The 22,675-nt window shown below is 38.6% G+C and overlaps 1 protein-coding gene across 4 annotated transcripts in view; it reads right to left on the bottom strand.

The window, feature by feature from the left end:
* The window catches only part of MOB3B (MOB kinase activator 3B), a 291,202-nt gene that overhangs the window by 16,577 nt on the left and 251,950 nt on the right, over nt 1-22,675 (bottom strand). Inside the window, exons 4-8 of one of the 4 annotated variants that reach the window (XM_067041387.1) lie at nt 19,674-19,881; nt 19,083-19,201; nt 17,521-17,673; nt 9,091-9,187; nt 2,923-3,023 (exon numbers count right to left, since the gene is read on the bottom strand). In XM_067041387.1, the coding sequence (XP_066897488.1) occupies nt 2,923-3,023; nt 9,091-9,187; nt 17,521-17,673; nt 19,083-19,201; nt 19,674-19,881 (678 nt within the window). Of the gene's footprint in view, nt 1-54; nt 129-2,909; nt 3,024-6,483; nt 6,547-9,090; nt 9,188-17,520; nt 17,674-19,082; nt 19,202-19,673; nt 19,882-22,481; nt 22,572-22,675 lie in introns of all 4 variants that reach the window. The other 3 variants (XM_067041390.1, XM_067041388.1, XM_067041389.1) reach the window with 3 other exon arrangements.

Genomic DNA, 22,675 nt, shown 5'->3' with positions numbered 1-22,675 from the left:
GGAGGCAGCAACTCTGGTTCTGAAACAAGGAGCGTTCTGGGGAACAAGCCCTACCTTGGTGACCTGACACCCGGGGGATCCAAGGACACCTTCACAACAGCTGTACCGCCTTTCTGAGCCACCAAGAACTGCAAACCACACGAAAAGTAAAAATCACAACAAGCAAGCTTGACAAGGCTGAGTGGCTAACTCCCAGAGCGTCTCACCCACAAGGATCTTTAAGACTGCACCATGCAAGCGATCTGATGTAAAGTCTAAAACTCTGCATGGTTGCTTTTCTAGCTATTATGTAACAAACAGAAAACACTGACTCCTAGAAGCTGAGTTCTCAGAGGCTGCACTTTGAAGGTGAATTATAATTACCAGTGTCTTGAATGCCTTTCTCCCCTTCCTCCCTTTGCTTCCCCATAACGTGGCCGGGCCCCTCAGCTCCTCTCCTGATGTCACTTCTTTATCCTGCTTTAACTCTACCTCAACCATCCTTTCAAAATATTCTACTCCCTGACCTTCCCTCTTTGCTGAAGCCCCTGGATGATGGGCTCCAGCTACCACCCTCTCCCTTCCTGCATCTGACCCGAGCAACATCTCCCAGTTACGTAGACTGAGACCGTAACAAAGATGTTGTCTCCAACCTTGGCTGGACCTCTGAAATCCCGACACCCTCTTCTTCCACTTCCTTGGCCAGACACTTTGCACATTTTCGCAGCAACAAGCCTAAGCCTTCATCTCTCTTTTCTCTCTCACATCTTCCATCTCACCTGTACCCTTACCTACCCCAAGCCCTTCTTCCCTCTGGCCCAAAGTAATGTTCTCCCAACTGTTCCCTAAAAACCCCTCTGCCTAGAGTAGGTTTTGTACCAGTTTTCCTATAAAATGTGGTTAATCTTCCTCAAGCACATTTTTCATTACATTACTTTCCTCAAATGCTTCACTTGTACATTGCTGATCAAATGCAGATTTCTCAGGCTGACACTGAAGACTCCTGCTTAACCAACCTTATATTACTCATCCGATCTTGACATCTCACGGCTTTATTTAACCTTCTCCTGTGATGAGAAAGGGAGGCTGAGAACCAGTATTAACAGAGCATCTGTTATAAGCCAGGAATTGGACACATCAGCTCACTAAACTACCACACAAAGCTCATTCTATGAATGTGGAAACAAAAGCTCGGAGAGCTTCAGAAACCTGCTCAAGGTCTCAGAGAAAGTAAGTGGTGAAACAGCCCCAAATCTCAGGTCCGCCGGCTCCAAAGTCCCATTCTGTTCATTATGCTGTGTTGTCTACTTATTCCACACAGTAGTAGTTAATCTGCTACTTTTATTCTCCTTCAGTGTCTTCCTATTTTTCTTCCCTTTTGGAATTTACAGTCTCCCCACCCACTAAAATTAAGCCCTAAACACTTAAGTCAAACTTGTCTGATTTACTTTACTATTGATCCATTATTCTTATATTTATTTTATAATTCAATCACATCCACTGTTCCTCTCTACTTCGTCTGCCCTGCTTTATTTTCTTCATAGCATTTATTATAATAGCTTTCACATTCATTTCCATATCTACATAAATAATTCATCTGTTCACCCATCTATCCAAACAGATATTGACAGCCTGTAAGCGTTAGTTACCATGATAAGTGCCGGGGAGACATTCGGGAGGAAAAAAGATGAACGGTCCCTCCAAGAGCTTGCAGTCTTTTGAAGATGGCGGATAAATCACTAAATCATTACAGAATGCAGTTGGGTGCTGTCAAAGGCAGTGACAGTCAAAGGCCCTCAGAGGTTGTGATAGAAGAGGGAGGACCTATTTTAGATCACGGGGTTGCGAAAGAACCTTGAGTAGGTCACATTTAAGCAGAGACCTAAAGGATGAGAAGGAACCAGCCGTGTGAAAACGAGAGGAGCCAGCAGGTTAGAAGGCCCCAGAAAGTTGGCCAGTGTGATAGGAAGGAAACTGTGGAAAGGGTACAAGATAGGGGGCGGAGGCCAAATTCAGCAGGGTTGACAAAGTGATTGAAGAATTTTCATTAAAGCAGGGGAGTGATGTAAACAGAACTGTGATTTAAAAATTATTCTGGGGGTTGTTGGGTGAGAAGTAGCTTGGGGCGGGGGAGTGTAAGACCGGGAGGATGCTGCAGTAGCTTGGGAAGGAGATGAGGGTCTTGTGGCCCTGGTGGGGGGCAGCAGAGGTGGAGAAGAGACACTTTGGAGGCAAAAGAACAAATGGGATGTGGACACTGCTGAGATGAAAGGGCGCGCCAGGGAGTTCCGTGGCGGTCCAGTGGTTAGGACTCGGTGGCCTCAATGCCGTGGCCCGGATTCAATCCCCGGATTCAATCCCTGGTGGGGGAACTAAGGGTGCTGGCATAGGCAGAAAAAAAGAAAAAAGGGAAAAACAAAACAAAGGCCTTGAATGGCGGGGGAGGGTGCACCGAGGGGAGGCTGATGACTGCACCCAGGTTTTTTGGTGTGAGTAGGGAAAAAAACCATCTGAGTGGACTATATGGAATTTGCTGTGCTGGAGAAGAAATGGGGGCTGGGCTGGGGGTGAGGAAGCACATGTTAATCCTCACTCAGTGCAGGGCAGGGGCCAAGGAACTGAAGCCGTCAGCAATTATTCTAAGGCTGGCCTCTGAAAAGCAGGTGAAGTCAGGAGGTAGCTGATTAACCTGGGGTCTTAAAAAGGCGGAAGAATCATCACAGCCATACTTCTTGAGCCAGCGAGCTCCAAAGTTAAAAGTAATGGTCGTGCGGAAGTGTTTGTAACGGAAACTTTTGAATCAATACAGTTTCTCTTTACTGGACTGTATTTAAAAAATACACATGGAACTGAATACTTTATTCCACTTTTCTCCCCACCGCTTTGGCACCGTCTCATCAATAAATGAAATGGAACGACCAGATACTTGCCTTTATGACTCACCAGTCGGCCAAAGTGGTAGTGACACTCCTCTTTGCTGCTGTGTTTGCCTGCAGGAGTCACGCCATAGATCTTCCCACATCGACAGCACATCTTCCTAGAAGCTAAAACAGAACATGAAGTAGAGTTATTCATGAATAGATGCGGGGGGGGGGGGGCGGGATGAGGACCTGAATGCAGGGACTTGCCTTTGCATTCCTGATCCTGTCGTGAGCACAGACTCAGTGTGATCTCGAAGTAACAGGAAAAGGAACAGAATTATGCAAAGGAGTACGTGCAGGTGAGCTGCTTCCTGCAGCAGGGCTGCCACTGCTCAAACAGGCATTCTCCCACCTGCTTCCAGAGTCAGCCCAACGCCAGGTAATTGTGGTTTTAGCACCACAAGTTGACTGTCCCCAACTTGATCTGTCATCTACTCTAGTGCATAGGAACTCCTGAACTAGGACCCATGTCTTGCGTCTAGACACAGAGTGATCTGTTTATTGTCACTGAGAGTGTATCTGGGCTTTTCTCAAGACCCGTTTATGAATACTTGTTTTTATTAATGACCCTCAAACTGGCTCTGATGATGATGATGACAGCAACTCTTTTATTTGGGTGTCTGTTATGAGATGAGGCAGCAGGCACTGCACCAAGCACTTCAGATGCACTATTTTAACGGATTCTCATAGCCACTGATGGGGCAGCTACCATCATCATTATTCAGAGTGGGGAAGCCGACACTGGGAGAGTGACTCATGACTTACCCAGCACCCCGACCCAGATTTGCCTTTCTCCTTCAGAGACCCGGTTCTTAAGCGTTAAGTGTAGTGCCTTCCAATGAGAGGATTTAAAGAAAGGTAGAGCAAATGGCGAAAATAATCCTAAGAGAGAAGTTCTAAAGATGCAAGAGATGAAGCTAAATATCTTCTAGCCAATGAAAAATATTTCTATAACTGCATTTCAAACTCTGATGGACCTAACATTTGACAGTTGTGTTAATGTTAAATATTCTCTTGCTATCTCTTTTCTGGGGGGAGAGGGAGTGGGATAAATATATTAACTAACTCTGCCCAGTATTTGGAGAAAATGCAAAATAATAAGACTAATTGTAAGTCTTTTTATAAGAATTCCTAGTGAAAGGGTATGAAGTATACAGAACACAGCACTGCCTACATATGTCTAGGGGTAAAAGCAGAAGCTCCAGAGTCAGACTCCTTGGTGTTCAAATCCTGGCTCTACCACTTATTTTCTGAGTGACCTTTGATAAATTATTTGACCTCTCTGAACCTTAGTTTCTTCATTTGTATAAATGGAGGTGGTAACAGTACTTACCTGAAATGGCTGCTAAGAAGGTTTAATAAAACTGATTACATAAATAAAGCACTTAGATACTGGGAATAAAATGAAATGGAAAGGGAAAGAAAATGAAATGCAACAATGCTTTTACCTGTAACCTAATGATGCTGGCCACCATTTGTGGCCATGGCTGGCCACAAATCTTGTTTCCATTAGAAAATGTCAGAACACTGAGACTTTTATTTTTATTTATTTTTCATATTTATATATTTGGCTGCACTGGGTCTTAGTTGTGGTATGTGGGATCTTCATTGTCACATGCAGGATCTTCAGTTGCAGCATGGGACTTAGCTGAGGCATATGGGCTCTAGTTCCCTGACCAGGGATCAAACCTGGGCCCCCTGCATTGGGAACACAGAGTCTTAGCCACTGGACCACCAGGGAAGTCCCAGAACACTGGGACTTTTAGGGCTCCAGTCTTAGCGTGTAGAAAGGATAATTTTTGGACCCATATACTTACGATCATTTACAAGAGTTTTTGTCATGCCTGGGTTTAAAAGAATATTTCCTGGTTTGTCAGGGTTGGGCTGGGGGTAGTTATTTTCACGGAACTGTTCTTCAGTTAGAAGGTAGTCTTTAAGATGTGTGTTGGGGCTTCCCTGGTGGCGCAGTGGTTGAGAGTCCGCCTGCCGATGCAGGGGACACGAGTTCGTGCCCCGGTCCGGGAGGATCCCACATGCTGCAGAGTGGCTGGGCCCGTGGGCCATGGCCGCGGAGACTGCGCGTCCGGAGCCTGTGCTCTGCGGCGGGAGAGGCCACAGCAGTGAGAGGCCCATGTATCGCCAAAAAAAAAAAAAGATGTGTGTAGAGGATAATTCCTGTGAGCACTAAGAGAAAAAGAAAAGCTGTCAATAAAGTTTAAATTGCCTTTTTTCCTTTTTAAGTAGTGGTAAGGTTAGAGTCTACTAACCCTTTTGGAAATGAAATGCTAGGATTCTGATTAACATTAAGTAAGACAGCAGTCTAAAAGAATCCAAGTCTTCGTGGCCTTCAATAACAGCCACAACAAATCAATATTGTTCCCTGGACCACATGATGTCCTAAGCTTTGGGTGAGAGATGGGAAAGTTAAAATTATATCAGTAATAGCTGGTGCATATTAAGCAGGCCGAAAACTGTTCTAAGCATGTTGGTTTAAACTTTACATTAAGCCAGAATGGCAAGTGAACTGACTTTTTTTTTTTTTTTCTTTGCGGTACGCGGGCCTCTCACTGCTGTGGCCTCTCCCGTTGCGGAGCACAGGCTCCGGACGCGCAGGCTCAGCGGCCATGGCTCACGGGCCCAGCGGCTCCGCGGCATGAACCCGCGTCCCCTGCATCGGCAGGCGGACTCTCAACCACTGCGCCACCAGGGAAGCCCCGAACTGACTTCATTTTTACAGATGAGTTAGATGAGGCTCAGAAAAGTAAGGACATATGACCAAAGTCACACAGCACAGCTGATACACAAACCCCGGTCTTCTGGTTCGAAATCTTGCATGACGGTTCTTAATACTCACTCAGATAAGAAAAGTACAAAAGCGTACAAGCAGGAGACAATGGGAACTGATGACTCTCACAAAGGCAAAATAGCTCAAGGATCTCTTCCCAACACCAGTAACCCAGTCCCAGATCCCCTCACTCTAATGAGCCCTTGAGAAAGTTTCTCTAATTTATTATTAAAAACTTCAGCAGAATTTACTAGACATGCTTTAGCAAACTCTTTTGTAAAATGAAAAACTCTTTGTTATGAGAAGTACTAAGAGATTCTAAAAGCATCTACGTTGTTTCAATTCTTACATGAGGCTTTTTTTTAAAGAGAAGCACAACTCTCTGGTTTTATTCAAAATACAACCAAATTCTTTTCTCTACCTTCTTCCTTGTTATAACAATTCAGACTTTGAGGCTGTACCCAGACCTACTGAATCAGAATCTGCATTTTTAACAAGATTTGCAGGTAATTCCAACGCAGGTAGAGTTTGAAAATTTGAGCTGCACTACTCTTGCTGACTAGACATACGTTAACTACCAAAAGAAAAAAAAAGTTGAGAATTCTATCCAAATATTACTTAAATCAAAGTCCATTTTTTCATCTCCAATTTATACAAGTTTTTAAAAAGGACAGCCCATGTGCAAAGTATGCAGCTGATCCTTCACAAACACAACAGTTTAACAGCTGCAGTCTACCAAATTTACTTCCCCTTTAAGGTCACAACTGCAAGGGCCTATCATTATCACAGTAAGCTTACCGTTTTTCATTTCATTCTTTTTCAATCCAGTTGTCTTATTGTTGTTACTGCTTCCAGACACATCTAAAACATATAAGAACTTTTCTCCTGAGATGAACTATTTTTATCTACTTCATAAAAACATACAGAACATAAAAAGGTCTACAGTATAATAAAATATTTCTTTTTATTTTAAAACATCCACCCAACCTGTGAGGGCAAACATCTTCATAACCAATTCCAAACTGGGAAAAAGTTACATCTACTCAACTACTAAAAAGATCAGGATTTCACATTTGCTAAAACTAATACATTTTGACTACTGGATAGAGTGTGTCTAAATTTGAGTCACTGAGTTTTATACCATCATTTAGCACAACTGTAACAGCTTGCAAACCATTTCTATTTTCATTGGGAATATTTAAAATACGTACTTACACCTGCATGTTCTATTTCTATGTGCTATATTTAATATGAGAAAAGGGGGGGGAGCTAGAATGCCATGAAAATACCAATCTAAGAGATCTCATATATTTTAATACATGTATTTAAGTCTACTTAAAGTGCTGTACATTTAAAAAATGCCATAAAGGAATCACAGATGAACAGTTTTTATATTCTTGAGAATGGAACAGACTCTCAAAGCATGACACAAAACCCAGAAACCAATCAAAAAGAGATTGATTACACTTTGAAAATAACCTCTATATTATTTTTTAAAAAAGTATAAATAAGGCTGATGCACAAGTGACAAACTGAAGAAAATATCTGCAGTATATTAAAAGAGAATATGTAGGGCTTCCCTGGTGGTTGAAAGTCCTCCTGCCGATGCAGGGGACACGGGTTCGTGCCCCGGTCCAGGAAGATTCCACATGCCGCGGAGCGGCTGGGCCTGTGAGCCATGGCTGCTGAGCCTGCGTGTCCGGAGCCTGTGCTCCACAACGAGAGAGGTCACAGAAGTGAGAGGCCCGCATACCACAAAAAAAAAAGAGAATATGTAAAAGGCTGTCCCAAATGAATAGGACAATGTATAAAGGGGAGGCAGAAGGATACAAAGAGCAAATTTAAAAAGAGAGAGAAATAAACATCTTCAACTTCATAGTAATAAAAGATATTAAAATAACTTTCTTTTTTAATATACCTTCACACTCTGAAATAGGATAAATAAGAAAGCTTGGCAGGGTGTGAGGAAAACCACATACTCCACCATTAGTGGGCAATGTAAATGGACAAACCCTTTCTGGAGTAGTTAACAATATTTACCAGGGCTTCCCTGGTGGCGCAGTGGTTAAGAATCTGCCTGCCGATGCAGGGGACATGGGTTCGACCCTTGGTCCAGGAAGATCCCACATGCCACGGAGCAACTAAGCCTGTGCACCACAACTACTGAGCCTGTGCTCTAGAGCCCATGAGCCACAACTACTGAGCCCGCGTGCCACAACTACAGAAGCCCATGCACCTAGGGCCTGTGCTGTGCAACAAGAGAAGCCACCGTGATAAGAAGGCCATGCACTGCAACGAAGAGTAGACCCTGCTTGCCACAACTAGAGAAAAGCTCTCACGCAGCAATGAAAACCCAACGCAGCCAAAAATAAATAAATAAATAAAATTTTAAAAATATATATATATATTTACCAATTTTAAACATGCAGATAATTTCTGCTAGCTTCTCTGTGTACAGGAATTTATGCTAAAGATACATATGCTCGGGTTTAAGTAAATGTTAATGTGTTAACATGTTCACACATATTTATCACAGAATTTATACTCAAAAAAATGTAAGCAATCTAAATACCCAAAGGCGTTTAGTTCATCTATATTATAGATTCCATATAATGGAATATTTATAGTATAGGTTCTATACAATAGAGCTTCAGGCAGTCTTTAAAAAGTATGATACAGATCTAGATATGAACATGGATTCCAGGTTAACTGACCAAAGACTTCTATGATACCTTACTGAGTAAAAAAAGTTAGACACACTGTATATAAAATGATTGTATTCATGAATATTATATACATCTCTGTAGTCATGTAAAGGAGGGTCTATATAAGAGATCTGGAAGACAGTTTTCTTTGACTGTTTTTTTAAAGATAAACATCTTTCTGTATTATTTGAACTCATGACACGTATTCTCAACTGGGGTGGTACTGCCTACAGAAGAGTAAAATTGGCTCTTGAGGAATGAAAAAAATCTTAGATATTACAATAGTATGTGGCTCTACAAAACCCAATTTAACTGATAAAATATTATCCCTCAGTACTTCATTTTACTGGAGGTGAAGGAGGTAGAAAAAATAGGTTTATTAGGGGGACAATACTGATTTTTAAAAAGTTGAGAAGTACTGATACTATTCCACATGGAGGTGAATTATTTTTATAACCAGAAATCAAATTTAAATATATCAGTGATAACCTCTTTCAGTAAGGTTATATTTACGTCTAAGTTCAAGTCTAACTTGTTACTTTCAACAAAAAAATGCCAGCTGCACGTTGGACTCAACAGAATATTTAAAACATACATTTCATTGAATATCTAAAAACAACCCTGCTAACGAAGAAAACACATTCAGTGTCAGGTGTTAATCACAACTTCTCATCTTATCACTTAATTGAAAAGACATTACCTTGGTCTCTCAGTTTCTTCAGAGTATTTCTTGCTATGTTCACATACATATTTCGACTGCTACAGCATTCATAAATGGCCTTTTCTTCTATTTTAGCCTAAATCACAAAGTGAATAATTAAATGAAAATATTAAATCCAAAGTCTATGAACAATAAATGTCATTTGCTACATAATGGATAAATATGGCAAAATACTTATCTAACTCAAAAGATGGGGGGAAATGGTGCCACAAATAATAAGCAACTTATTTTACATTCTATGTTTGTGTTTTTTGAGAAGAAAAAAAAAAGCAAACTTAATCCCATGAATCTAATCCAAGAACCAGACACTTATCTTCACAAAATAGAGACCACTGTACGTTTGCAGACAGTGCATGGTACAAAGCCTACAGTGTCATGAACTCATTTGATTCTCAAAGCAAGCCCCTAACATATCAGAGGCACATACTAGTATTCTCATTTAAAAGGTGAGGACGCTAAGGCTTAAAGTGGCTAAACAATTTGCTTAAGATCACACAGCAAAGGAAAGACTTGATTCTCTTTTCATTATCTTTCTTCTATAAGTTACTTTCCTAAACCCATTAATTACTATTTTTACACCAAAACTCATTAAGATAGGTCAGTAAAAAGGGATGAAATGAGAGAACCAAATAAAGAATAATTATATATCATATTAATAATTTATTGTGCACCTAGTATGTACAGGTCTGGAATAAGCTCATTAAATGTTTTCTCATTTAATCTTTATTATGATTCTATGAGGATCACCAATTTATATGAGGAAACTGAGACTGAAGGAAAGTCAGTATCTTGCTTACTGTTGCAGAGCTAGAAATGGAATCCAGGTGTGCCCAAGTTCCAAAGCCAAGACTCTCCTCACTACACTAAACCATCACAGACAGAACGCCATAGGGAGGCTGGAAGACAGTACAGAAGACAAGACAGGGATACAGAAAAAAACAAAGCTGGAAGAAAAAGGGTAACATTTTTCTTTAAGAGGCTCCTTTTTTTGTTTCTTTGCTTTGCCATTATTCTTTAACTTATACAGAATCCTAGAGGAGACAGACTTCCGGAATGGTAGGACAAGAACCTTCACAAACTGTCCCACAAAAACAATACAAATACTGGCAAAACAACTAAAACCAACCATTTCAAAACTCAGAAAATTAACCAAAGCCACAGAAAAAAACTGAAAGTTGCCTAAGAGAAACTACTGAACCTTGGTTCTCTAACATTTTAGCTTGAGGCTATTCCCACCTGCCTTTCTCCCCAGCTTAGTGGCACCATAGCTGCAAAAAATTGGCAGCCTGATAGCCAACAGAAAGGACAGAACTCTTTTAGAGCTACATTAAAGGCATCATCCCCAGAGCACAGTCAGTATTTTGCCCAAACAAGCAGCTTCCTGGAAAAATCTCTATTCCCAGAGTGCCACGGGTATTTGATTGGACTCAGAGTTCACCTCATGGGAGGGAAAAAAAAAACAAACCTATCCCCAGAGTACTATCAAAACAATAGTGAATGGGTGGCAATATGGCAGCTACCTAAGGCTATGATTTCAGGTGGGTAAACAAGAACCTGACTAGGAATTTAAAAGGAAATCTTGGAGAACTAGATTTTGAAACTTTGAAAAGCTCAGACATATTCTTAGGGTATAAAAGGTGACCCAAGAAAGACCTGGGAAAAGAGAAGCTCCCAATAACTCACTAGTGGCTGACCTTGAAACCCTGCACAAACAGGAAGTAAAAGCTAAGGCTGTCTTATAAACTGCAACAAGTTTGAAGGCATGCCTTCTCACATAGATCCTCTCACGGGAAGGGATAAAAAGGGTGGAAGACATATAAGACAAGGCATTTAAGAAACTTTTCTAACCAGTCATTGGCTGACCACTAAATTGTACTGACACAGGATGACTCCTAAAATAAATAATAAAAGAACTTAAAAAAAAATGCCACCAGAGGACTTAAGTGTCCATACACTGGAAGCAATATAGAATTTACAGAATTAGTTCAGAAAAGTCAGTAAGCAAGTAAGTAGCAACAAGAAAAACAATTACAAAAACCTAGCAACAAAATAAATACCTATCTGACCCTAGAGTTATTATGATACATTATGTAACTGTAGAGTTTTCTACAAAAAGTCATGAGACATGTAAAGAAACAGGAAAGTATGCCACTAACAGGAAGAAAAAAAGCAGCCAAGAGAAAATGCTCCTGAGAAAGCCCAGATTTGGGACTTAGTAGACACAGACTTTAAATCAGCTATTGTAAATATGTTTAAAAAATTAATGGAATGCTGTCTAGAGAATTAAAGGAAGGTGTGAAAATGATGTTTCATCAAATAGATAGTACCAATAAAGAGAAATAAAAATAGAAAAAAAAATTGAAGTTCTGGCGTGAAAAAGTACAAAAATTACATGAACAATTCACCGTAGGGGCTCAACCACAGATATGAGCTAGCAGAAGAAATAATCAGTGAACCTAAAGATAGATCAATAGAGATTATTCAGCTTCAGGAGAAGAAAAAAAGAACAAGATAAAATGAACAAAGCCTCAGACGCCTGTGGGACAGCATCACACATACCTACATTCACATAATGTGAGTTCCACAGGAAAAGGAGAAAGAGAAAGGAGCAGAAAAAATATTGAAGAAATAATTGCCAAAAACTTCCCAAATATTATGTAAAATACTAACCCATACATCCATGAAGCTCAACAAACTCCAAGTAGAACTTATTCACAGAGAGCCACACTTAGACATGTCACAGTCAAACTGATGAAAGTCAAAGACAAAAAGAAAATCTTGAAAATATCAATAGTAAGAGAAAAATGACATTATGTACAAAGGATCTTTAATAAGGTTAAAAGCTGATTTATCATCAGAAACCATGGAAACAGTGGAATTACATCTCAAAGTGTTGAAAGAAAAAGACTGTTAACCAAGAATTCTATACTCAACTAAACTCTTCCTTACAATGGAGGAGAAATGAAGACATTCCCAGATAAACTCTGAGGGAATTTGTCATTAGCAGATCTATCCTGCAAGAACTACTAAAGGGATTCCTTCAGTCTGAGAAGGATACTAGATGGTAATTTGAATCCACATGAAGAAATAAAGAACACCGGTAAATGTAACTTCACAGGAAAATATATAAGAAAATAAATATGTATTTGTAATCTATTTCTTCTTCATCTATTTTAAGAGACAATAACATAAAGAATTATAAAATTGAATTACAGGTTTTATAATATATAACAATGTAATTTGTATGACAGCAATGGTATAAAGGAGGGGTAGAAAGAAATATACTGGAGCAAATTTTTGAATACTATTGAAATTAAGTTAGTTTTAGTTTGAATCAGATTGTCACAAATTAAGATGGTAATTGTAATCCTTACTATAAACATTAAGAAAATAATTCAAAAGATAAAGTCAAAGAAATGACATGGGCATTTAAATGGTATACTAGAAAATATTTAACCCAAAACAAAGCAATAATTGTAGAGGAAATAAAAAGACACAAGACATAAAAATCACATTGCAAAATGGATGATGTATCAATAAATCCTACTTTATTAGTTATGAGTCACTACATTAAATGTAAATGGATTAAACACTCAATTACATTTGGAAGAATGGGGGAAAATATGGGTCAACTGTATGCCGTCTACAAGACACACACTAAATTCAAAGACCAAATAGGTTGAAAGCAAAAGGAAGAAAAAAGAGATACTTCGTAAGCACTAATTAAAGATAGTTGGAGTGGCTGCACTAACGTCAGACGGTATAATCTTTAAAACAGAAGTTGTCACTAGAGACAAAGAGAGACATTTTATAATGATAAGAGTGTTAATCTATGAGAAAGACATAATGACTATAAACAAATATGCATCTTATACCAGAGCAGTGGGGGAATGGAAGGCTGGGATGTAGTGAGAGAGTATCACTGACATAAATACACTATGAAATGTAAAATGGATGGCTGGTTGGAAGCTGCTGCATAGCACAGGGAGATCACCTCCGTGCTTTGTGACCACCTAGAGGGGTGGGATAGGGAGGGTGGGTGGGAGGGGGATATGGGAATATATGTGTGCATATAGCTGATTCACTTTGTTGTACGGCAGAAAGTGATACAACATTGTGAAGCAATTATACTCCAATAAAGATGTATAAAAAAGTAAAAGGGAAACTTAAAAGTTCTTTGAGATGAATGAAAATGGAAACACAACATAATGAAACATAGAGGATGCACCTAAAATAGTGCTTAGTGTAAAATTAATATTATAAATGGCTATATTAAAAAGATCTCAAATCAGTAAATTTGCCTTCCACCTTAAGCAGCTAGAATTTTAATGGGAAACTAAACCCCCAAAATGCAAAAGGAATCAAATAATAAAGATTAGAGTGGAAATAAGTAAAATAAAGAATTAAAAATGAGATAATCATAAAAACTAAAAGTTCATTCTTTGAAAAGATCAACCAAATAGATAAAACTTTAGCTAGATTGACCAAGAAAAAAGAGAGAAGGCTCGAATTATTAAAATAATTGAGGGCTTTCCTGGTGGCGCAGTGGTTAAGAATCCATCCGCCAATGCAGGAGACATGGGTTCGAGCCCTGCTCTGGGAAGATCAAACATGCCGCAGAGCAACTAAGCCCATGTGCCACAACTACTGAAGCCCGCATGCCCTAGAGCCGGTGTTCTGCAACAAGAGATGTCACCACAATGAGAAGCCTGTGCACCACAACGAAAAGTAGCCCCTGCTCACTGCAACTAGAGAAAGCCCACACACAGCAACGAAGACCCAATGCAGCCATAAATAAATAAATAAATAATAAAATCAATAATGAAAGAAGACACCATTATAGAACTTGCAGAAATAAAAAGTATAAAGGAATACTATGAACAACTATATGCCAGTAAATTAGAAAATTTAGATGAAACAGAAGGGACACGTACAACAAACCCAGTTACTATTGTACTTAATGAAGAAAGACTGAAAGTTTTTCTCCTAGAATGAGGAAAGAGATATGCATGGCCCCTTTTATCGCTGCTATTCAGTATCATACTGGAGTTTATGCCTAGAGAAATTAGGCAAGAAAATGAAATAAAAGTACCCACACTGGAAAGGAAAAAAAAAACTCTATTTATAGAAGATATAATCTTTTATAAAGAAACTTCCAAGGAGCTCAATAAAAATGATTAGAACTAATAAACAAGTACAGCAAAGTTGCAAGATACAAGATCAGAAATCAATTGTATTTTTACACACTTGTAATGAATAATTTGAAAATAAAATTATAAAAACAATTCCATTTACAATAACATTAAAAAGATTAAAATACCTAGGAATAAGTTTAACAAAAGCAGTTCAAGACTTGTACTCTGAAAAACTACAAAAACTGTTGAAAGGATTTAAAGATCTAAATAAATGTAAAGACATCCCATGTTCCTGGCTCACAAGACTTAATATTGTTAAATGGTAATACTCCACAAATTGATCTACTGATTCAGAACAATCTCTATCAAAATCCTAACTCGATATTTTTGCAGAAAATACAAGCCAATCATAAAAGTTATATGGATATGCCAGGGACCAAAACGTTCTTGAAAAAGAACAACAAATTTTAAGAACTCACACTTCTAATTTCAATACTTACTACAAAGCTACAGTAATTAAGACTGTGTAGTACTGGCATGAAGACAGAAATAGAGATCAAAGCAAGAGAATCAGAGCTCAGAATTTATGGTCAGTTACTCTTATATTTACAACTGATTTCTGACAAAAGTGACACAAAAATTAAATAAGGAAAAATAGTTTTTTCAACAAAGGGTGGTATAACTGGATATCCACATTCAAAAGAATGAAGTTGGACCCCCTACCTCACACATTATGCAAAACTCAACTCAAAACACATCATACACCTAACTGTAAAAACTAAAACTTTCAATCTCTTAGGAAAAACAAAGAAATAACTCTTTGTGACCTAGTTTTCTTACATATGATACCAAAAGCACAAGCAACAGGAGAAAAATAAATTGGAATACATCACAGTGAAGAACTTTGTGCTGCAACTGATACCATCAAGTGAGAAGACAACCCACAGAAAAGAAAAAATATTTGCCAGTGTTTTATCTAAGAGACTTGTATCCAGAATACATAAACAACTCTTATAACTCAACAGTAAGAAGACAAATAACCCAAAATATGGGCAAAGGATTTGAACAGACATTTCTTCAAGAAGATATACAAATGGCCAACGGGTACATGTAAGTATGTTCAACATCGTTAGTTGGCAGAGAAATGCAAATCAAAACTACAAATGAGCTACCACTTCATACCCACTAGGATGGCTAGAAAGAAGACAGACAATAACAAGTGTTGACAAGGATGTGGAGAAACTAGAACCCCTGTATGTTGTTGGTGGGAATGTAGTGGTATAGTCACTTTGGAAAACAGTTTGTTAGTTCCACAAAAAGCTAAATGTAGAACTAGCATATAACCTAGTAAATTTACTCCTAGAAATATGCTTAAGGGTAATGTAACTATTTATCCACACAAAAACTTGTACACAAATACAAATAAACATTCTGTACAAATGTTTGTTATTCATAATAGCCCCAAATGGAAATAATCCAAATGTCCATCAACTAACGAATGGAGAAATAAAATGTGTATATCCATAAAACAGAATATTACTCAGCAATGACACATGCTATAACGTGATGACCCTTGACAACATTATGCTAAGGGAAAACATTACGCCAGTCACAAAAGAACCACATATTATATGATTCCATTTTCATGAAATGTCTAGAATAGGCAAATCAATAGCAATAGAGAGTAAATTAGTAGTTTCCTAGGGCTGGGAGATATGGAGGAGTTGGGGAATGGCAAATGAAGGGTAAAGGGTGTCTTTTGGGGGCAATGGAAATGTATTTAAATTAATTGTGGCAGTGATCGCAAAACCCTCTGAATATACTAAAGTTATTGAACTATATATGTTAAATGGATGAATTGTAGGGTATGTGAATCATATCTCAAAGCTGTTAATAAAAAGAATTCTTAAATTGATCCTTCGTCACTCCTAATGCATGAATCTCTGGTTGTGATGACAATTTAGTTTATATCCCAAACACTTTTAGCAACTGGAAGCTCACTGCTTTGTGAATCTGTTTTATAAACAGCCTATCAGTTACAAAGGTCTTTTTCATGTTGATCTGAAATCTGCCTCTTGTTTCATCCACCCATGGCCTTTTAAAATAACCTCCAGAGCCATCTGAATTCACCTCAATCAGAGGAAGGGCAGCACAAAGCCCAGATCTAGTGCTCAGACATGTGTTTGTCTAACAGTGTTTTAAGTAGAGATTTTAAGATTAAAATTATTGGAAGATTAGAAATCTGTACATTTTGAACTTGAATTTCCAAACTGCAATAATCAAACGGAGCCGAGAGGTATCTGCCCACCTTTAGATGGAACTTATTCTATCTAGTAAGCCACCATCCTCACCACTCCACATTGGATTTTGAAAATATGCATGGGTGAGAGCTACAGCTATTGCCACTGATTTGAAAGGTTTCAATTTGGGAAAAAGGTTTTAAGTAGGAATTGCAAATACAGGTGCTGCCAAGAAACCAGGCATGGCTTATAAATGAGTGTAGCAGGTTTGTCTAATAAGGAGTGGTGGGGACTGTGGCTCATGAGACAGTACATAAAGGGGGAGACACAACTCAGATTAATAAACTACTTGCTTTGATATGAAATCGCAGGACTGACTAAGACAGTTTTACCACTAAAAGTAACCAGGGGCTTCCCTGGTGGCACAGTGGTTAAGAATCCACCTGCCAATGCACGGGACATGGGTTCAATCCCTGGGCTGGGAAGATCCCACATGCTGCAGAGCAACTAAGCCTGTGCGCCACAACTACTGAGCCTGTGCTCTAGAGTCCACGAGCCACAACTACTGAGCCCATGTGCCACAACTACTGAAGCCTGTGCACCTAGAGCCCGTGCTCCACAAGAGAAGCCACCACAATGAGAAGTCCACGCACCGCAACAAAGAGTAGCCCCCGCTCGCTGCAACTAGAGAAAGCCTGTGCACAGCAACAAAGATCCAATGCAACCAAAAATAAATGACAAATTAATTTTTTTTAAAAATTGATGAATCTCCAACATAAAGAGTTTGATTTAATTATCTAAAAAAAATAATAACCAGAGTACTTTTTAGAAATTACCAAGACCAGAAAAGTTATTCAAGAGGGAGGAAGAAACTAGGTCCAAAGCCTGGCTTCAAAAAAGTAGTGGAGAGAAACTGAATAAAATTGTTTGCTAGTTGTGCCCCATGAGTTCTTTACTCAAAGTAATAGTTACTAAGAGTGTGTGTGTGTGTGTGTATGTGTGTTTTCAGATAAATTACATTATTTAGTACTGACCTTGTTAAAAGCCTCATCCTCTGTTTTATAAACTCTCAAATACTTCTCAAAAAAGAGGTTGACATAGCGTTGTCTTACTTCATCAGGTACTTTGGATGAGGATTCTGACGCTTCTACAGCCCTCTTCCGATGAGCCACTTTAAGTTTCAACATCTTGTTAAATACAAAATTGATTAGAGAAAAGAATACATGTGTGTTCTGTCTAACATTCCTACTATGTGTATGAAAGTAGAACTATCTTAGGTAAGTTTTATATCCAAAATTAAATTTAAAAATAATTTCAAGTTTTAAATTCATCAGAAGTAGAATAAATGCAAGGCATAAATTATCTACACTCACAAAAGGGAGAAGTGAGACAGCTGCCTGTATGTCTACCATTATTAAGGCTGATCTGATTACTCATCTAATCCCTTTGCTGTTTCCACATCCAGATTCTTAGAACCATGGTTTGGTCCTCTGATCAGCATATAGGAAGGTGTGTAGTTTACTATTCTTTTTAAAAAAATTTTATTTATTTATTTATTTATTTTGGGCTGCATTGGGTCTTCATTGCTGCGCAAGGGCTTCCTCTAGTTGCGGTGAGTGGGGGCTACTCTTTGTTGTGGTGCGTGGGCTTCTGATTGCAGTGGCTTCTCTTGTTGTAGAGCACGGGCTCTTAGCACGCGGGCTCAGTAGTTGTGGCGCACAGGTCTAGTTGCTCCGCAGCATGTGGGATCGTCCTGGACTAGGGCTCGAACCCGTGTCCCCTGCATTGGCAGGTGGATTCTTAACCACTGCACCACCAGGGAAGTCCCAGTTTACTATTCTTAAAACAAATATATGTCCCAATGCCTTTCAGTTACCTTTTCATTAAGAAAAATGTTTGGACTTAAATGTATGACAATCTTTGCATATTCAATATTAAAACGATCCCAGCTAGAAACAAGGTGAGCATTCCTTTTGACGGACTTAAAAAGACTAAGAATTCTAGGATGAGTTAATCTACCTCACTTTTAAGGAGGGACAAAGCCTTAAAACTGACCAGTAGTTTTCTGCTAAAGAATATTTGGTAAAAAGAAAAAAAAAATCCTTGCCACAAGTAGGGGAAAATTGACTAAAGAGGAAAGGTTGTACTATCATATTACTAGTGGGCATTATTTTCTAAAGGTCTGTCTCTCTGTCTCCGTCTCTCTCACATATATACACTTAAACACCCCTCACTGGATGTGGCTTGAAAGACATATTCCAATGTAAAACTTTTCTCTGAAAAACTCTGAGGCAGCTTAAATTAATCATAGCTACAGATATTTTAGGTCTGAAAAAATGCCCAATGTTTCTAAGGATAGGAAAACCAAATTAACCAAAAGTGACACACAAGCACACATCTCATGATAATATGAAAATAACTATATCTAAGGGTAACCAAAAAAGGTTGAAATTTCTCTTCAATAGGTTTGGCATTTATCTGAATTAGGGGTTTTCAGAGAGAAGAATATACCCACTCTCCAAGGGGCTCTATGTATGGGTAGGATATGATGGTAATTAGAAATAAAATTCTTATCTTCAGACTTAGTTTATAGTACCTTTACAGGAAAAGAAGCAATACTTTTCACAGGAATGTGTGATCTGTTTGGCTTTGCAGTTGGATTTTCCTTTGAGAGAACTACATCCACATGAAGGCTGTCTGATGTACATGAATTTTCTAAGAAGTTTAAAATGAATGAGAGAAAAAGGAAAAGGTAAATTTTAATGTCATTAGTCTCAGATGATGAGTTTATTTCAATCATCAACTCAAAATTTCACAATGCTTCATTTATAGGCTTGATCTATATATATATACACATATATTTTTTTCTTGAAGAAAACAAAATGCAAACACAAAAGCGTCCCAATAACCAACTCCAGTATAACCTAGAACAAATTTAAATAATTTATAAAGCAACTTGCTCCATGTAAGAATGCATGCAAAATACTACCATTTATTGCCTAGCATATAGAGATAAACAATATAAATGATTTAGCTATCATGCTAATCGTATTATTTCATGTAAAGCTCTAGGTGATTGACTTAACTATAATTGGGAATATATAGACTTCATAAGAAACATTTTTAAAATAAGGTAAAACCCCATTTATTAAATAACTGACTTTTAAAAAAGAAGATTTTCTCATACCTCCTGAGGCTTTCCTTTGGGTCTGAGAGGCTGGACATGCAAATGTATTTTTTTTCTGTTCTGAAGTGGTAGCAACAAAAGCCTGCCCACCCTTAATGGCAGCCATTATCTGCACTGTCTGTTGCTGGGCCTGAAGGATTCCAGTGTCACTAATTAATGGTGGGACTGGTCCCCTGGATGGGCTAGTGATCTCTTTACTGGTTGGAACCTATAGAGCATCAACATAAAACAAAAAAATCCTGATTTAAAAAATGGATAAGATGGATAATTTCACTTTCCTTTTGCACAAAAGCTCTTTGGAATTGACTACATTCACAATACTACATGTAGTCCAATACACACATAATTGGAATATTCCCAGAAATAAACTGAAATAAAACTGAACAATTTAAGCATATAATTTAAGACATTTTTCTTGAAATGAGAGAAAATTAAATCTTATAAGAAAATGACACTTTGTATGCAGGTAGAAGTGGTAATAAGACATATCCTACTGAAGTTATTGAAATTCAAAGTTAAGAAAAGAATCCATTAGGTAACCTGGCAGACGTATCAGGTGACCCATACAGGGAGAAATAGCAGGCTAGCCTGAGACTTCTCCACAGCAACGTTCATTATGAGAAAGAAGGGAACATATGAAAAAATGTTCAGCTTCACTAGTAACCAAAGAAATGTAATATAAAATAAGGAAATAAAAATTTCACTCAGACTTACAGGTTTAAAAAATGATAATACCCATTTTTTTGTAAGGTTTGTGGGAAGGGAACCCTGGAACACTGTGTAGGACTGTAAATTGTCACAACCCTTCTAGAAGGCAATATGGTAACATATTTTTAAAATCATAAAAATCTTTATCTTCTTTTGTCCAGTTACTTCTATTTGTGAGAATGTATTTTTTTTTTAATTGCTGATGAAACCGACAATCATTTAAATATAAGAATTTGGGCAGAAGTTATACAGCACAGTAATGTGAAAACTAACCACCACATCACTTGCAATTAAAGAGAAACAAGGTTAGCCTCATAAAAACTTTTTTCATAAGAGAGAAGGGGAGAGAAACTAGTTTAGTAAATACCTATAATATCTGACCCCGGGATGCGCAGGTATTCACTATCTCCATTTCACGGATATGGAAAATGAAACAGAGAAATTAAATAATTTGCTCAAAGACGTTCAACTATTCTGTTAAGAACTGGAATTCAGGGTCTTATTTGCGACTTGGAAGCATAAAGTCTTTTTATGCCTTGCAGAAGATTCTGCTGTCAGTATGTACCAAGTAAAAATAATACAGAGAGGGGCTTCCCTGGTGGCTCAGTGGTTGAGAGTCCGCCTGCCGATGCTAGGGGATGCGGGTTCGTGCCCCGGTCTGCGAGGATCCCACATGCCACGGAGCGGCTGGGCCCGTGAGCCATGGCCGCTGAGCCTGCGCGTCCGGAGCCTGTGCTCCGCAACGGCAGAGGCCACAACAGCGAGAAGCCCGCATACCACACACACACACAAAAATACAGAGACTGGAGCAGAGAAATAAAGTTTGTGTTAAATAGCCCTTTTTTTCTTTTTTTTTCTGGCGGTACACAGGCCTCTCACTGTCGTGGCCTCTCCCGCTGCGGAGCACAGGCTCCGGACGCGCAGGCTCAGCGGCCATGGCTCACGGGCCCAGCTGCTCCGCGGCATGTGGGATCTAACCTGACCGGGGCACGAACCCGCGTCCCCTGCATCGGCAGGCGGACTCTCAACCACTGCGCCACCAGGGAAGCCCTAAATAGCACTTTTTAACACAAAAGTGTTAAAGGAATAATACTTGCTGCAGTGTTTGTACAGTTTCTTTACATGCCATAAAAGAACTTCAGCATTTATAATATAAATTTACAAGAGGTTCAAACCGCTTTGAAAAACTACAGTCAATTCCCCTTACCCATGCTAGTTAAGTTCTATAGAGTCCCACAAACAATGAATTAGCAAATAATGAACCATTGCTCCTAGGTGCAGGTGAGTATCTGGTCACAGCAGTTCCATCAACCAATGAATACATAACCTTGTTATATGCGTGTTTCTGTTTAAAGATACTTCATTTAGTATATACTGCTGATTCAACAACACTAAATTTGTGGTCAGCAGCACTAATAACTCGTTCCTGAACAAAGTTGTTTAACACACATTTTCTCTGTAAGGCACAGCACAGCCTTCCTGCGCCAAGGAACACTAGACAGCACTATACTTGGGGACTATTTTAAATAACAAAATCACCAACAAAACACACAAAAATGCAGAAAACATGGCACCAGACAGACTCAGGTAAGGACCTTGGTTAACAGTATGACAGCTGAACAAGAAGGCAGTGTTGCCTTGTTCAACCTTAGTTGGGAAAATGCATGTCAGGCGATTCCATTCATTTTTTTTTTTTTTTTTTTTTTGGCCACTGTGCCTGTGTACAGAGTATCACAAAAGCATGAGTCTTGATTTTAAAGTTACAAATTAATTTTACTGAAGAGGCAAATTTGCAAATACAGAATCTGAAAATAATAAGGATTGACCATATTAATTTATAGTTAAAAGGTTATACAAAAACAACATACCTTCATTTAACGGAAACGTTAGATAACGGGGGAGAAAAATGAAGGTTTCAGAAAATGCTTACAAGTAGGCAATGAATTTACTGACTGCCCACCTGTGCCCCCTAGTGGATAATAGGATAACAAGTACTGGAATATACTTAAAGCTTGAAATGACATGGTAGGTATTTCATAAACTGCTGAGAGAGACAGGGACAGCGGGAAGTGGGTGAGAAAGAGAAACAAAATGACTCACATCAAACTGGGCAGTGTGTGCAATTCTCCTTTTCGGTCCAGAAATGTTTTGGTAATATTGTGTAGCTAATTCCATTTGCTTTCCTGAAGGCTAATGGGAAAAAGATAAGACTTATCCAATTTCAGTGTAGTAAAAGCAAAGTTATGTTTCCTGAAGAGCCACAGGAATCCAAGCTACAAAATAGTAGGCAAATT

This window comes from Kogia breviceps, chromosome 8 (genome assembly GCF_026419965.1).
Source record: "Kogia breviceps isolate mKogBre1 chromosome 8, mKogBre1 haplotype 1, whole genome shotgun sequence".
NCBI classification, from domain to species: Eukaryota; Metazoa; Chordata; class Mammalia; order Artiodactyla; family Physeteridae; genus Kogia; species Kogia breviceps.
This window is presented reverse-complemented; position numbering and strand designations above follow the sequence as displayed.